The 17755-nt window shown below is 42.5% G+C and overlaps 1 protein-coding gene across 1 annotated transcript; it reads left to right on the top strand.

Annotated features, from left to right (window-relative positions):
- Positions 1–2563: 2563 nt before the first annotated feature.
- sqstm1 (sequestosome 1) lies at positions 2564–17548 on the top strand. The gene is made up of 8 exons (XM_068044020.1): positions 2564–2939; positions 5931–6026; positions 8165–8379; positions 10287–10431; positions 10997–11086; positions 11995–12257; positions 14730–14943; positions 15973–17548. The coding sequence occupies exons 1-8, from the start codon at positions 2771–2773 to the stop codon at positions 16128–16130; spliced, it is 1350 nt and encodes a 449-aa protein (XP_067900121.1). The 5' UTR covers positions 2564–2770; the 3' UTR covers positions 16131–17548.
- Positions 17549–17755: the final 207 nt, after the last annotated feature.

Here is a 17755-nt window from a genome sequence, read left to right as displayed (position 1 = left end):
GTCAGCATCTGTGGAGTGAGAAGCAGAGTTAACGTTACATTAACTCTGCTACTCTCTCCATAGATCCGAACAGACCTGCTGAGTATTTCCAGCATTTCTTGTTTTTATTTCAGATTTCCAGCATCTGCAGTATTTGCTTTTATCACAGTATTCGAGACGTGGTCTCACTAATGCCCTGAATAACTGAAGCATAACATCCTTACTTATATTTTCAATTCCTCTCGTAATAAAGGATAGCATTCCATTAGCCTTCGTTATTACTTGCTGTACGTGCATACCAACCTTTTGTGATTTATGCACTAGAACGCCTAGATCCCTGTGCGCCTCAGAATTCTGCAGTCATTCTCCGTTTAAGTAATACTCTGCTTTTTTATTCTTCCTGCTCAAGTGAACTTCACGTACAATACGTCAATGAGCTCCCCTTTATCTGCAGCGCATGTTACTCCCTCAAAGAATTCTAATAAATTGGTTAAACGTGATTTCCATTTCACAAAACCATGCTGACTATTCCCAATTACCTAAGTGCCCAGCTATAGCCTCCATAATGATTGATTCTAACACCTTCCCCACAACAGACATTAATCTAACTGGCCTGTAGTTACCTGGTTCCTGCCTCCCACCCTCCCCCCTTGAATAGAGGGGTTATATTTGCTACTTTCCAGTCTGATGGAACCTTTCCAGAATCCTGCGTATTTTGAAAGGTTAACACCAATGCATCTACTACCTCATTAGCCACCTCTTTTAAGACCCTAGGATGAAGTCCATCAGGACCCAAGGACTTGTCATAGAGTTATACAGCACAGAAACAGGCCCTTCAGCCCATCGTGTCTGTGCTGGCCATCAAGCACCCATCTATGGGTGGCACAGTGGTTAGCACTGCAGCCTCACAGCTCCAGGGACCTGGGTTCGATTCTGGGTACTGCCTGTGCGGAGTTTGCAAGTTCTCCCTGTGTCTGCGTGGGTTTTCGCCGGGTGCTCCGGTTTCCTCCCAAAGCCAAAGACTTGCGGGTGATAGGTAAATTGGCCATTGTAAATTGCCCCTAGTATAGGTAGGTGATAGGGAATATGGGATTACTGTAGGGTTAGTATAAATGGGTGGTTGATGGTCGGCACAGACTCGGTGGGCCGAAGGGCCTGTTTCAGTGCTGTATCTCTAAATAAAAAATAAAATAAAATATTCGAATCCCATTTTCCAGCACTTGGCCCGTAGCCTTGTATGCTATGGCGTTTCAAGTGCTCATCTCAATACTTCTTAAATGTTGTGAGGGTTCCTGCCTCTACCACCTCTTCAGGCAGTGTGTTCCTTGTCAGCCCACAGCTCCATCAGTTTGTTTAGTATCGCTTCCCTGGTGAATGTAATTTCACCAAGTTCCTCTCTTCCTTCCACCTCCTGATTTACAGCTACTACTGGAATGTTTTTTGTATCCTCTATAGTGAAGACAGAAGCAAAATATTTGCTAATTTCATCCACCATTTCCTTATTATCTACTATTAACTACCCATTCTCACTCTCTAGAGGACCAACACTCACTTTACTTGCTCTTTTCCTTTTTTAAATACCTGTAGAAACTCTTGCTATCCATTTTTACATTTCTAGCTAGCTTCTTCTCATACTCTAATTTCTTTCTCCTGATTAACCGTTATGGGAAAAAAGCAGGACTAATTGGATAGTTCAAAGAGCCAGTGCAGGCATGATGGGCTGAATGGCCTCCTGTGCTGTAAGTTTCTATGAAATGGCATAACAAATACAGCACAGAAAAAGGCCAATAAGTCCAACTCGTCCATTGCCAGTGTTTTATGTTCTATAAGAGCCTCCTGCTACCCCCTCTTCCTCTTACCCTATCAACATACCCTTATATTCCTTTCTCCCTCAACTACTACTTGAGATAGTGAGTGCCACATTCTCACCATTCTCTGGGTAAAAGAGGTTTGTCCTGAATTCCCTATTGGATTCATATTTATGGCCCCTAGTTTGGGTCTGGGAAACATTTCTCTACGTCTACCCTGTCCAAACTATTTGGTTATATTAATGAGTTTTGGCCTTTTCCCCCTCCTTGGATACTTTTTTTTAAGGATTACATTCTAGAAAGTCGAAGAGACTTAGTAGTTGGCAGGAAAAAAGACAGAGGCGCAAGGGGAGAGCCAACTGTGTAACAGCCCTGACAAACAAATTTCTCTGCAGCACCTGTGGAAGAGCCTGTCACTCTAGAATTGGCCTTTATAGCCACTCCAGGCGCTGCTTCACAAACCACTGACCACCTCCAGGCGCTTATCCATTGTCTCTCGAGATAAGGAGGCCAAAGAAGACATTCTAGAAAGTAAGACAATAGCAACCATTTCAAAACACTGTTTGAAAATAAATGTTATTGTGCTCGGAACAGATCTCCAGGGTGACTGGATAGCCTGAAGGAAAGGCGAAGCCTGCTGTGCAAGTGTCCTTGCACCAATTCCCGTCGATGCTCGCAGTCTCCCCTTCGGTGGCTCAGAGCTAATAAAGAGCGACGTCACCGCTGTATACAGAAGAGAACATGAACGGAAAAGGTTGGGTTTGTGTTCCAGGGTCGGAGGGCGGGGATCTGGGTATATAAAGCCGGTACCCAGCAGATCAGCTATACTCCGTTTTGAGTAGCGAGAAGAGCAAAGTTTGGAGAGTCGGTAGCAATTTCTTGCTGCGCAATTGAGGTCATCGCAACTTTCCGCCACAAAGTAGCGAATTTCTTAGCACAAAGTAACGAGCGGGGAGTTACACACCGTCTATCGAGGCTGAACCATGGCTTTTAATGTGAAGGTTTACCTGCTGGGGAAAGATGAGATACACCGGGAGATCCGCCGTTTTACCGTCGATCACGGCGTCTCCACCAGCTTCGACTATCTCTACAAGAAGGTGGCCAGTGTCTTCCAGTCCCTTCGATCGGAGAACTTTCAGATGTTTTACAAAGGTGGGCGTTTGTAACTCTTTTTCCTTCCCCCCCCCCCCCCCCCCCCAGCGAGTTATTGCAAGAAATGTTTGTGCCTCACCCGGATTTGTTTGTATTAGATTTTCGCCTCCAAATTAATGCTTTTAATGCGCTTTTGGGTCAATCTGTTTGTCACGATGCACTTTAATATTGCAAACAGTAAAGAAAGCTATTGCTTTTCTTTGGCAAATGGTTTTAACTGGTAAATAGCGACCGGTGTACGGTTGGTTTTGCCACTGGCCTTTGCTCGGTTAGTTATGTCTTCCCTGATCTGCATTTAACCGGCTTTAACTCGGATCTGGAGCGGATTTAAATCGTCCGATCGCTGGGAGGATTGGGATTGTTCTAGATCAGATTTTTCCTCCCAGTCTGTTGCTGGGAGATGATGATTTTAAAACAAAGCAAATCTTCTCTGGGGTGAGTGACTAAGTTGTTTTAAGCTCCACCTTCCCCCTGTCGGCCAACCTGCGGAAATCCCCTGAATATTACCAACACAAACAGCCGTCACCCGATATCTTCTACTGCTGAAAGTCTTGCTTTTAAGACATCTGTCATAGTTGCTGGTATTCATATTTTTGCTATGGTGGAGGGGAGAAAGTCGTGCGCCTGATTTGTTTCAGAGCAATCAGGAGTCCATTTTCCATTGTCTACTTTATCTTCAATCTATCTTTGAAAGCTCCAGTAGAGAGTACCAGATTTTCACTACCCTTTGTGGGAAGAACTGCTTCCTGAATGGCCTAGCTTTAATTTTAGTTTTGTCCTTTTTTTGTTCTTAATCCCCCCACCAGAGGAAATAATTTCTAATATAAGTGGTATTGTATAGGGCTAAGCTTTATAGAAATACAGCATATTTTCCCCTTCCTGTTCTTTCAATTAGTTTAAATATGACTTGTGGTTTGACCCACTTGCCAAAGGAAACTCCAAGTAAGGAGGTCAAAACCCTTCATTAATTTTGAATATCTCCCTACAACCTTTCTCTGCCCTAAGGAAAACAATCCTAGTTTCTCCAATCTGACCACATAACTGAAGTGTCTCTCTTTTGGTATCCTTCTGATAAACCCTCTCCAGGACCTTTTATGTATTTCCTAAAGTATAATCAGTGCCTGGAAATGCACACAACACTATATTAATCCCCCTGCTGATTGCTATTCTGAGAAAGGAAACATTTTATAATAATGCCACTTACCCAGCCTTTAATGTACTTTCCTGGACTTGGGCAGCTTGTCTTAATCCTGTAGAGCTACTCTGGGATGCACAGTGCTGCTTCTGGACAGATGCCAGTTTTTCAGTTAGTAGCCATTTTACTGAGTCAGAAGCTTGTGGTTCAAGACCTATTCCAGAATCTGAACTAATGCGATACTTCAACGCAGTACAAAGTGCTACAGTGTTGATGGTGCTGGCCTTTGGAAGCAATATTAAACTTTGGTTTTCCCAATTTAAGGGCTTAAAAATCCTTTTGATACTCCATGAGTTGAGGTGGAAGATCAGCCCTACTCCTGCTCCTCTTGCCTATGTTCTTGAGATGAATGAATAATAGTAACTGAGCTAAATTGGAAAATGTACCAGATTTTGGTTATGAGCACATTTAAAGTGATGCCTACAATGCATGCAAGACTTGATTTTTAAAATTCACAGTTTAAAAATTGGAATGCATTACTAGATGGCCTACTTTCACAACAGCAGTTTGTAGTCTTTGTCAGGTTCAGAAAGTATGGCTTTCCACATGCAACCATAAACTACCAACAGTCATTCTGGGCTGCCAGCCAGAAAGTCTCATTTTCAAGTAAGCAACATATAAAATAAATATTGTACAGAATCCAGACCCAGTGTTCAACCATAGCTTGGGTTGACTGCTTTTTCTTTTTTTTTTTAAACCAGCCCCCACCCCCAGCAAACCCTTGTGAAATGAAGTGAGTTTCTACCTGTACACAGGGGTAAAGATTGTTCTTCTGTTGTAAGAACATAAACAGAAGTAGGCCATTTGGCTGCTTTGCCATTTGTAAGATCATGGCTGATCTACCTCAACTTCACTTTCCTGCCCTATCCCCATATCGCTTGCTTCCTTTTTCTCCAAAAAAAAAACCTATCGATCCCTGTTTCGAACATACTCGATGATTTGAGTGTCTGCAGTCCTCTAGGGGTACATAATGCTAAAGATTCATAACCCTCTTGAGTGAAGGCATTTCTCACTACAGTCCTAATTGTTAGCTCCCTTTTTATCCTGAGATATCCTGAGAACCCTTGGTTCCTCAGCCAGGGCAGAACAGCCTCTCTGTGCTTACCTTGTCAAGTGCTGTCAGAATTTAGTATGTTTCAGTGAGATTGCCTCTTGTTCTTCTTAATTAGATTAGATTAGAGATACAGCACTGAAACAGGCCCTTCGGCCCACCGAGTCTGTGCTGAACATCAACCACCCATTTATACTAATCCTACGCTAATCCCATATTCGTACCAAACATCCCCACCTGTCCCTATATTTCCCTACCACCTACCTATACTAGGGGCAATTTATAATGGCCAATTTACCTATCAACCTGCAAGTCTTTTGGCTTGTGGGAGGAAACCGGAGCACCCGGAGAAAACCCACGCAGACACAGGGAGAACTTGCAAACTCCACACAGGCAGTACCCGGAATCGAACCCGGGTCCCTGGAGCTGTGAGGCTGCGGTGCTAACCACTGTGCCACTGTGTCCCCCATCCTTGTGGGATAACCCTTGCATTCCAGGAGTCAATCGAGTGAACCTTTGCATCCCTTCTAAGGCAAGCCTATCCTTCTTTGGGTAAGGAGGTCTGAACTCTATTCAGTACTCCAGGTGTGGTCTCACCAGAGCCCCATATAATTGCAGCAAGTTTTCTTTACTTCTATGTATCAACCCCTTTGCAATATGCCTTGCTAATTGCTTGCTATACCTGCATGTTAACTTTGAAGTCCGAGTTGAATCTGCAAGCTGGAATAATCATTATCTGCTACAGATGAGGAAGGGGACATGATTGCATTCTCCACTGATGATGAGCTGATGATGGCTCTATCGTTTCTTAAGGAGGGAACCTTTCGCGTCTATATCAAAGGTAAGACTTCCTATCACTCTTTGCTAAAATCAACCCATTAGCCGTACTCCTCATTCCCACTGGGATCTCAGTGGGTGTAAATATATGGGGAGCGGGTGGGGGGAGAAGCAGCTATAGCACAAAAACCTGTCCTTGTAAACTGTTCAAATGTGGGCAGTGCCCAAAATAACCCGCGGACTGAATGTTGCACAACACTGAATTTTGCTGTGTTAAGTGTTTTCCATCCCTACTATTTGCTTGTATGTTGGTAGCAATGTGCTAAATAAATCTAATGATGATAGTTACTGTTAATTGGATACAACTATACTTCAAAGGACTTAATTGTCTGTAAAAGCTGTTATGTAAACACAACCTCATGGTAATAAAGACCCCTCCATACTGCACATCACAAAATTCTATTGACTGAAATGTCCTCACTCTTCAGAGACAAGACATTTCTGTTTCTTGTAAACTGAATTAAATAAGCTCTGAGCAATGTTTTTATTTGGGTATAATCTAATTTTCAAGCACCCCTCCCTTTCGGCACCCCCCCCCCCCCCCCCCAAAAAAAGCTGTTTACATTTAGTCGTTAACTTAAGAGTGTGAAGTCTTGGTAAATGCTGTTCTCCATTTGGTTTCTGCTTGTGTGGTTTTTGCCATATTCTCTTGCCTCCAATCTAGAACAACAAACAACAATGTTTTACAGACCTATAATCATCTGAAGGGTTTACATGTGGTTTTAGGAGGTCTAGGACTGTACTTGTTTAGAATTGAAACTGTTACAGCATAGTCTCTTGGAAGATAGTAATACAGTTGGCCTTTTTTAATCTTCTAAATCATTTAAAAAAAAAAAAAAAAATTAATTCTTGGATTGTGGTCATCGCTGGCAAAATATACTTCAACTCGCCAAGGTGTCTTAGCCTCACCTCCCAAGCCCCCAACTTCTCCTACCTAGAAGGACAAGGGAAGCAGGTGCAAGGGTACATCACCATCTCCAAGTGACACACTAGTCCAACTTGAAAATATATAAGCTGTTCCTTCATTGCCAGGTCAAAATTATGGAACTCCCTCACTAACAGCACTGTGGGAGTGAGTACCTCCACACACAGACTGCAAGTGTTCAAGGACACAGCTCATCACCACCTTCTCTGGGGTGATTGGGGATGAGCAATAAATGCTGGCTTTGCCAGTGACACCCACATTCTCTTGAATGAAAGACCAGCACTTAAACCCCATCCATAGTTACCCTGGGAAGGCAGTGGTGTGCTGCCTTCTTGAACCACTGGTAGTGGGTTTGATACAAATGGTGTAGGCTATTTCAGAGAGCAGTTGAGAGTTAACCATGTTGGTGTAGGACTGGAGTCACCTGTAAGTACAGACCCAGTTAAGATGGTAGATTTCCTTCCCTAAAGGACATTAGTGATTTGCGTTTTTAGGATAATCAAACAGCTTCATGGTCACTTTTACTAAGACCACTGTTATATTTTAGTTTAGTTTAGAGATACAGCACTGAAACAGGCCCTTCGGCCCACCGAGTCTGTGCCGCCCATCAACCACCCATTTATACTAATCCTACACTAATCCCATATTCCTACCACATCCCCACCTGTCCCTATATTTTCCCTACCACCTACCTATACTAGGGGCAATTTCTAATGGCCAATTTACCTATCAACCTGCAAGTCTTTGGCATGTGGGAGGAAACCAGAGCACCCAGAGGAAACCCACGCAGACACAGGGAGAACTTGCAAACTTCACATAGGCAGTACCCAGAATTGAACCCAGGTCGCTGGAGCTGTGAGGCTGCGGTGCTAACCACTGCGCCGCCCTTTTCAGATGTTCTAAACTGAATTCAAATCCTCAAAAGTGGAGATTTGAAATCTGGTCAGGATGAATAATCCAGAAAACATATTTAGTGAGATAACCTGTTAATACTTTTAGGTTTTGTGAAAGATGAGAGATTTAATCTTTTATTGAGGTTACTGGTAGAAAAAACAGTTGATGGGCAAAGGCGCACAGTCTTGCTGTTAACCCATCCCTGATTCACATAACCATTAAATCATTGCATCAGTTGTGCCACACTGTTCCCAAAAGGAATATTTACCAGGTTTTCCACTCACTGACAAATATTTTCGCTCTCGCAAATTTTACAAACCTAGACAAGAAGGAGTGCAAACACGGCCAGGACAAGGGAGCTGGGGCAATTCATCCAAACATCGTCTGTGATGCCTGCAGTGGCCCTGTGATTGGTCCTCGCTACAAGTGCTCTGTGTGTCCTGACTATGATCTGTGTGGCACCTGCAAGGGGAAGGGATTCCACAAGGAACATGAGATGATGCTCTTGCAGACCCCTCAATTCTTCCATCCATTTGAGGTGAGACTGTTCATTTAGTTTATATTTAAAAAAAAAAAAAAATCCGTCTCTTCCCAAAAACCAGAGCAGTAATTACCATGTGTCTGGTAGATAACTCCATGGACTGTGGGCAATTCTGAACTATTTGGTTGGGATCCACAAGTCTATTTTTATTTTAATTCTGAACATCAAAATATATAGCCAGTTGAAACCCTCTATTGGCTCAGCAGAAATGTAGGTACTGAGTGATGCCGATGGGAAGGTTACAAGTTCAGATCCTGGGTTAAGCTAGCACACTTGTGCTAAACGTTTTTTTTTTTAAATCACTGGTTAGGCCTCTGCTTCAGTATTGTGGCCATTCTAGGCACCACACTTCAGAAAGGACACTAAAGTGTTGGGAGAGGGTACAGAAGAAATTTACTAGAATGGTGCCAGGAACGAGGGACTTCAGTTATGTGGTGAGACCGGAAAAATTAGATCTCTTTTCTCCTTTGAGCGGAGAAGATTAAGGGGAGATTTGATGGTGATCATAATCATGAAGGGCATTGATAGGAGAAAGTTCTTCCAATGGCAGAAGGGTCAGTAACCAGAGGAAACAGACTTGAGGTGACTGGCAAAGGGGACAGGGAGAAACCTTTTTTTTTTTTTAAAACACCACGAGTTGCTGTGATCTGGAATACACTGTGATGGGAGTGGAAGCAGATTCAATAGAATCATTTAAAGGAGAATTAGATGGCTCTTTCAAGGATCTGGCACAGGCATGATGGACCAAATGGCCACCTTCTGTGCTGTAACATTCTATGATAAAGGGAGAGTGGGGAAAGGAGGTTGCTCTCTGGGCCAAAGGGAAAAAATGGGTTCAAGTTCATGCTCTAGGAAGCCCAGTTGTGATTACCTGTATGGATCTTGGTGAGAATATGGTTGGTTGGGAGTAGCAGAATTGACCCTCCTGTCCAGTTGCTGACCTAATGTCTGCAGAAATGACCACTGATATGAGGGCTGAAGCTAGTTCTGAAACCAGAACCCAGTAGTAGTTGCCACTATAAATGTACCTGGGAGTGTACTACTTATTGGCTGAATACCGAGCAGCCTGGTTAGTGAGTAATAATGGCTTGGTTCATAAGAGCAGGAGTAGACCATACAGCCCATCAAGCCTGTCCCACCATTAAATACGATCGTGGATGATCTTGGGCTTCATTTCCATTTTCCTGTCAGCTCCTCATATCCCTAGGTTTCCTGAGGGACCTTTAAATATATTCAACAATGGAACATCCATTACCCTCTGGGGTAGAGAATTTCAAAGTTTCACACTTCTTGAAAACATTTCTCTGAAATGATCATCCTCTTATCCTGAGACTGTGCCCCTGTGTTTTAGATTCCCCAGCCAGCAGACTATCATGTGCCCAGCATCACCTTTCCAGTTAAGTAGTGCAGCCTGGCGAAAGGAAATCAATCATTCACCTTTTGTACTGTTAAGACTTTTTCTGTCCCATTGTGCCTGTGCCAGCTCTCTTGAAAGAGTTGTCATTAGTCCCACTCCCCTGCAACTTTTCCCTTCAAGTATTTATCCAATTCCTTTTTGAAAGTTACTATTGAATCTGCTTCCATCACCCTTTCAGGCAGTGCATTCCAGATCATCATTTATCCTCCTCCTCCTGTATGATTCTTTTGCCAGTTGTTTTAAATCTGTATCTCTGAATACCACAGTTCTGATAGGCCAAAGATGGTTGAACCACTATGTTCTGACCTGTGACCAAGCATACTTGAATAACTTGTCATCTGACTGCTGTGATTCATGTGCTGCTGTTCTCAATTAAGTGTAAATATTAAAATTGGGTTACATAGCCTAAAGGCTGGTTTAATTTTTGTCGTCTCCCATTGGGTGATGCACAAGTTGTAACTTTTTTTTTTTCTCTTGGCTGGAGCAGCGGTTTCCCCGTGCGATGTGGCACAGGAGGAGAAATGGAGCTCTGTGTCACTGGGCTATGGCACAGCAAGAGTCCTTTGCTCAAGCTGCAGCTAACTCTGGTAGACAGCAGTCACCTGCTGCAAAGCTGAACCCAGCTGAACAAGGTAAGTTGCTAGATGCGTGGCAGTACCAGTGATTTACCACGGTGCAGAGGCATTAATCTTTTCATACCTCAGGTATTCCCCAGCCCTAGGTGCAGTAGAAAGTATTGCAGCTAGATTTACCAGGGATGAGGGATTGGTATGGGGAGACTGGAGAAGCTGTGATTGTTCTCCTTGGAGTAGAGAAGGTTAAGGAGAAATTTTAATAGTGGTGTTCAAAATCATGAAGGGGTTTTGGGAGTAAATAGGGAGGAACTGGTTCCAGTGGTTGATGGAGATTTAAGATAATTAGCAAAATAATCAGATGGGAAATGAGGAAACAATTATTTAATGCAGCATATTGAAAGCAACTAGTTCCTATGAATGAGATTCCCTTAAATAAGGTATTGAATTGTTCAAAGATTCATCATATTACTTTTTTAAGGAGTGGGTGGGGTGGGGGGGGGAAAATGTCTATTTTATGGTGAAGTATTTGGAATAAAATTACTCGAGTGGAACAGGAGAAGAAACTATTGTTTGAAGTGTGTAGTGATGAATGTCTTCTGTATTTGAACCTTTTTTTTTGTAGCTTCACCTTCTGGGAGCCAGAAACAGGACCAGAATGTCAATTATCTGAAGAACGTGGGACGAAATGTGGCTGCAATGCTCAGCCCACTGGGTAGGTTTGGAAGCTTGTATACCCCCACTGTTCACCCCCAGTTTCTCTTTGTGACTCTGGTGGGTCATAGTGATTGCACCTTCCAACACTGTCCCTGTCTTACCCCAACAGCCCTCTGATCTAACTGGGTGGTGGGGCAGGGGTGTGCATCAATGTCTAAGATGTGTGTGCCTCCATTCAGTGTGTCAGTCACCACTGCAACACTAGGTCCCCCTACTGTGTTGGGAACAGGAACTCCTAGCTGGAGAGCTCTTTCTCCCATCACTCGTGACTATTATTTGCCTATGTGAGACAGACTGAAGAGTCATCTCTGACAACAAGGCTAAGAGGAGGTAACTCCTGAACATGGCAGAGACCTGTTGCCATTTTTTCCTTGTCTGCCACAACTTCTGCCTCTGCTGAGTAAAACACTTTTTTTTTTGGATGGATTGGGAAAACCCCCATGGGAATTCTACCTTCCCCTTGGTGTGGAGCTCTAGGGATTTGTCCATGTGCTCAGGTGTGTTACAAAGTATTTCCAGCACAAACCGGCTTCTGCTCAATAAAAAGCTCCTATCCTTCATCTAACCCCATCAGTATATCATTCCATTCCTTTATGCTTATCTAGTTTCCCCTTGAATGCGTCTGTTTGCCTCAGCCACTCCCTGTGCTAACAAGTTCCACATCTACCCAGTCTCTCTCTCTGGGTAAAGTTTCTCCTTAATTCCCTATTGGATTTATTAGTGACTGACTGGCCCCTAGTTCTAATCTCTGTCAACCCTATCAAACCCTTTTCATAATCTTAGACCTCTACTGGGTCACCCCTCTGTCTTCTCTGGCTCCAATCGGTTGATAGTTATTGCATCTCACATTTTAGCAAATCGTTCTGTCCTTATAACATGGGGCTGAGAAGTTGTTCTTTGTTGCAGGTATTGATGTTGATATTGATGTGGAACACCATGGGCAGCGTTTTAAAGCTACTGAGTGCGCTATGGAGGGGGGAGGCCAGCCTCAGCCTGGCTATGTGGGCGGTGACACACATACTGGTCCATCATCTGCCAACCAGAGCAAACCAAGAGCAACTGCTGGCTCCAGTCAGGAGCAGAGTGAGGTAGTGCTAATGGACATGGAACAGTCAGCCACAAACCAGAATTCCTTTGAAGCTTTTACCTCAAACAATTTGGAATCCAAGGTAAAGACAATGACCTGCTCTTTTGCAGAGTGCATCGAGAAGGTGGGGTGGGGGAGTGAACAAAACCACAGTTACTCAATGGTAGTTGGGCTTCTACAACTGCACACTGAGTATTTTGCCCATCCCAAGCTGTACTGAGAAGTTGGTGGTGAGCCACTGGTCGAGGGTTTGATGCAATCCACTCCGTTGTTAGACCACTTTTGAAGGCATTTGAGAATCAATCACATTGGTGTCAAATATAAGCCCAGACCAGGTAAGGACAGCAGGTTTCTTTCCCTAAAAGGTCATTAGTGAACCAGTTTGGTCTAACGACAATGTAACAGTTTCATGATCACGTTTCATGAAACCGTTTTAAAAATAAATTTCCAGATTATTAAACTCCAAACTTTCCATAGGGGAATTCAAACTTGTTTTGTGGATTATTAAACCAATCCTCTGGGTTACTAGTCCCATTATTATATAACCACTACTGTACCATATCCAGTATACACCAGACCAGAGCAGTGACCACTAAGTGGTGAGAGGTAGGAAGGGGAGAGACAAACTGCTCAAATAATAGAGTTCAAATGGCAACAATTGAATCTTGATTTTTTTTTTCACTTATAATGCAGGCAATTCTTATCTCAAAATCAAGGTACGTGTACAAGAAAATAAATATTTACCCTGCAAAGTTTTGGAGGGGAGTTTTGATCTGCAATAGCCTGTTTCACATGGCAAGCTACTGTGATGTAATGGATTCCCACTGCCCTTTTTAGTTTTTCACCCTCTGCCCCATCCTGCTATAGGTGTGTTCCTCTCTCTCTTTGTTGATGAAATTGGTCCAGTATTGGTTTTATATGAGCACTGTCCTTCCTGATGGGATCACTCCCAGCTCCAGATAAAGTTCTTTGCTGCAGCCTTGCAGTTCTAATTTTGTAACTGCAATGCAATACAGCTCTAAATTCATACAATGACTACACTTCAAAAGTGCTTTGGGATATCCCAAGATTGTGAAAGGCCACATGTAAATGTAAATCTTTTAAGGGCTTATTTCAGGCTGGGCTAATTACACCCTTTAATATCATGACCTGGCCAATATCTAGCTTTCAACCAACCATTTACAAAAAAAACTCATTGCTGTTTGTTGGATCTTTCTGTGCTCAAATTGGCTGCTGTTTTCAACATTCAAGCAGTGACTATACTTTTTTAAAGAAAAAAAAATTCGGTGTAGAGTGCTCTGGTTCTGAGTTCATGAAAGCTGCAATATAAATGCAAGGTTTTTTTTTTCAGTTAATGTGTAAAGTTCTATTTCCACTCCAGGACCACTAATATCTAATTATAGCTACCCTAAATGCTGCCTTGGTTGATGTTGGGACCAGGTGAGAAAGCTGTCTCGGGGTCTCTTACAGTAAGACCAGATGAAAGCTGAAACAGGATTTAACTTTTTAAACAGTGTTTTGAGCTCCCCCTTGGTGAATCCTTGTTCATTGCCTTCCAATTATAAGGCAAAGAAATGAGCACAAACAGGCCTGCTTGGGTTGAAAGAAAAGTGAACTTTATTAAAACTTCAACGTTGACGTCTACAGATATGCACCACGCAATCCGCACATGCAAATTGAGACAGAAAAGATAAGTAGAGAAATTTGAGGCAATCTCTGAAGAGGGTTTTTGTTACTGTGCTTCGAGCTCACTGGTCCTTGCTTGTAGGTAGATTTTGCTTTTTGTTGGAACCCAGCATTCTTAAACCTTATTCATTGTAGGAGACTCTTCTCTCTCAAGGTTCATATGTCTTCAATGGATTACAAAGCTAGTGAGAATGAGATGAAAGCAGACAGGAGAGAGGTCTTTTCAGTCCAGGAGTAAACCACTTTGAGTTTTAAAACTCTGGCAAGTTCAAATTCAAAAACACTCCAACAGCCAGTTAGTCATGTGACTAAACTGGTCTGACCACATCTGGTTGTGTATTTGGCCATTTTAGCAGTTAACCTGGAATGGTAGCCTTTCCGCCTTCAACGTCTGGTGATCTGAAGTCCATTGTGGATTAAATTGGAGCAGGGAGTGGCCCTTTTGTCCTTTTCCAAGTACAATCTGTTACTATGCAAACGTCTTTCCAGTCAAGGGTCTGGTGTTTTTTTTTAAACAAGTTCTTTCTTTACTCCAGTAACAGTTTAAAAATCAGTGTTCATGTGGCGCAATATGTGTGCCTCATTCTTGACAGGTCTGGCCTGCATGACCATTTCAACTAAATAGATACAATCCAGAGTGCAACCCTAAACACCTTCCTGGGCTGGATGGCATATATCAGCTGGTATATTGATCCATTGTGGAAGTATCATTATGTAACCCAACTGTTTCATACATTTTCTTAAAAGCAAATGCTCCTTAAGAGTTGGGAAGTTAATTTTTAACATACAATTTATAAGCAGAAAAAGTATTAACAATTTGTATAATGTTGCCCTATTTTAAAATGAGTTGCATCCCCTTTCCTGACAGACATCCAGTGTTGACAGTAATATTGAAGAGGAATGGACTCATCTGTCACCAAAAGGGGTTGATCCATCAACTGGCGAACTGCAGTCAATGCAGCAACTTCATTTGCAGGACCTTGAAGAGGTACAGTCCTTAAACCAGCAACCAGGTTCTAGCTCCTATGAGCAGGGACCCACTGGACTGAAGGAAGCAGCTTTGTACCCTCACCTTCCACAGGGTAAGTCAGGGGTTTTTAGTAACCAGGCAGTTCTTGAAGTCATATTGGTTGGATTTTAAACTTTGCCCCAATGTCTAATTGTTTTGGTCTGATTTACACTCCTGTTAAGTGCCTAGGTGTGATCTTCCCAAGATAAAGGTTCTATTATAAATGCAAATTGTAGTTGTCTGAGCCATGCAGACCTGGCAGGTCCCAGGTTTCAACCATGGTCTGTGTGGAATTAGTTGACCTCCATGAAGTATGAAACAGTTTCAGACTTTGATCTCTACCTCGATGGCACCAGGCCCCCAATGAGAGCTTGTCCTTGTTAGCTGCAAGGATGATGTGATTGGGATATGGTGTCAAGGTTTCACTTAATTATGTATCCTTTGAAATGAGGTGGGATGCCTCGGCCCTGCTCTTGAATGAGGAAAAATCCCACTCTAAAAACCAGAACAGGAGTGGGTCATTCAGTCCACCATTATATAAAATCATGGCTCATCTGTATCTTAACTCCATAACCATATCTAATTAAAAAAAAAAATCTAGTCACAAAGATTGCTATTGGTGGGGAAATGACAGATTTTATTGAGGACCGAAGTAAACCACGTTGGGCCTGAGTAAAGGGAACCAAGGCCAGTCTATTCTCTCTTCCTCTTGGCTTTTCCAGATTTTCTTTTTTTCACTGGCCAGTCAGTAGTTGTTGCTCATTCCTAATTGCTTATGAGAAGATGGTGGTAATATGCCTTCTTGAACCATTAACATTTAGCCTATTGCTGAGATTTGTAGAGTAAAAGTACATAGAATGTGTACAGCAGAGAAACCAGCCATTTGGCTCAACTAATCTATGCTGGCATTTATAAGCCCATATTAGCTTCCTCAACCCTGCCTATTCATTTCTCTTTCATTATGTGTAGATCTAGCTAATGCATGCTGTTTATTGGCCTCAACCATTCCTTGTAGTAGTAAGATCTGCATTGTAACTACTCTACTCAAAAACAACTCATCTTCTGAGATGGGGATCCTGAGCTAACAAGTGTTCTCTTCCAGATGCAGAGCCATGCCTGATAGAAGCCCTGTCCCAAATGTTGTCTATGGGATTCCACGATGAGGGAGGTTGGTTAACTCGTCTCTTGGTGACCAAACAGTGTGACATTGGGTCAGCACTGGATGCCATGCAGCCTGCAAGGGGGCCAGCTCGCCAGTAAATCGCTTTGAAGAAAAGATCCACTAGCAACATCTAATTACCCTAATTTTTTTTGTTGCAACATTATTGGATTGTTACACTTTTCTATTCATGGGTTTGTAACCTTCTGTAGCTGCACTTTTGAAATTATACAGTTCTAATTTTAGAATGCTCCATCAGGGCTGAGCAGGTTCTCGGTGATCCCTATTTTAATCAGCACTCATGTTTTCCCAAGTACCCAGCTTGGTCAGTGTTAGGAAAAACATCCACAAGTATGATTTTTTTTTTTTTGGTTTTGTTATTTGTATTGTAACTTTTTTAAATCCCCTGCTAGTTTAAAAAAACACACCCACTACACATGTCGAACTGAACTTGTTTTGTTAACCCATCTTTCTGCCCCCACCCACTCCCCCAGTGACAGTTGGGACATTTCATATCACTTTTTTTTTTACAATACTGTATTGGTGTTTGGGCAATGGCAAACTTCCCTATTCCCAGTATGAACTAGAAGTAACAAAATTCAGGACTGGGTAATTTGATGGAAGTTACTATTTTGTTTATTCAGTGTTTCAGTGACATTGAAGCAGGTTAAATGGTGAATATAAGACAATCGCTACTAGCCACAAGCTTGTCTTTAGTATAAAGAAGGTATACCTGAATTTGTAACTTGAAAAACAACAAATCTGTTTGTTATCTTTTAGAATAAGCAAGGGACCAAAAAAATGTTTGGGTAGTCATGAGGGAAGGAGACAGTGAGAAATAAAACTTTAAAAAAAAAACTCAGTTGCTGTATGAAAAAGAGTAAAACCCTCCAGGCTCAATAACATATTTTTTTTTTTTTCCTCAGTCAGGAAGGTTGATGGCAGAGATGGTGGTGGTTGGGGGGGGTTTAACAGGTTATTAACTATACCTCTGACCAGTTCCATCCTCATTGCAATGAGTGCCTTGGACTGTAATCTTGATGTCAAAAAGGGCCGATCACTGACAGCAGCCCCAGTGAAAGGGGCAGCTGTTATACCACCAGTGCAGTAAGTCTACTGACCCCATCCCATTTTGGCACCAGAGACCAGCTGAAATTGCCCCTTCCATGTGCAGTGCTGAGGAAATACTGACACTCTATCTTCAGAGTAAGAGAGGAAAAAGGGAATTGGAGGTGCTATTGGTGCCAAATGAAATGAAGGTTGTGGTCCTTTTTGCCTCCTTGTCATGACAATATGCCAACTTGGATTTGATCTTCTGCCTGTTACTTTTTCTTTCTCTCTCTCTCTCCTCACCCACACCCGTGATAGTTTTGAAGTGTTGTTAAAGCAGCTAGTCAGCTCTAGAACTGCACAGCCCTCATGTAGAATGCACTTTAAAAGGTTATAATTTAGCATTAGAACTTCAGCCTGTACTTTTTGTTTATTCTCTGCAATTAAAATATGCATTTTAAAAAGCAAACTGGTATTGAATTAAAATTACTGAAAAAGGTCACTGGAAGCTGGCTTGACTGATGCATGGAATTCACACAAGCTTTCAATTGGCAGTGGAATAGCTACTTTAATAACTGTTCAATGTTTAAGCCAGAAAGCTAACTGATATCAGGGCTTTTCATGGTACATACTGCAGAAAAGAACAGGGGCATAGGAACTGGATTATGCAGCTGTG

Source organism: Heterodontus francisci, chromosome 12 (genome assembly GCF_036365525.1).
Source record: "Heterodontus francisci isolate sHetFra1 chromosome 12, sHetFra1.hap1, whole genome shotgun sequence".
Lineage (NCBI taxonomy): Eukaryota > Metazoa > Chordata > Chondrichthyes > Heterodontiformes > Heterodontidae > Heterodontus > Heterodontus francisci.
The sequence above is the reverse complement of the archived record's forward strand: the minus strand, read 5'-3'. Positions and strand labels throughout refer to the sequence as shown.

Bases quoted from the DNA above. Each gene is read 5' to 3' on its own strand.
- sqstm1 (XM_068044020.1), top strand. From the start codon at position 2,771: ATGGCTTTTAATGTGAAGGTTTACCTGCTGGGGAAAGATGAGATACAC. The intron at 2,940-5,930 runs GTGGGCGTTTGT...TATCTGCTACAG, and splicing joins CTTTCAGATGTTTTACAAAG to ATGAGGAAGGGGACATGATT. The intron at 8,380-10,286 runs GTGAGACTGTTC...TGGCTGGAGCAG, and splicing joins AATTCTTCCATCCATTTGAG to CGGTTTCCCCGTGCGATGTG.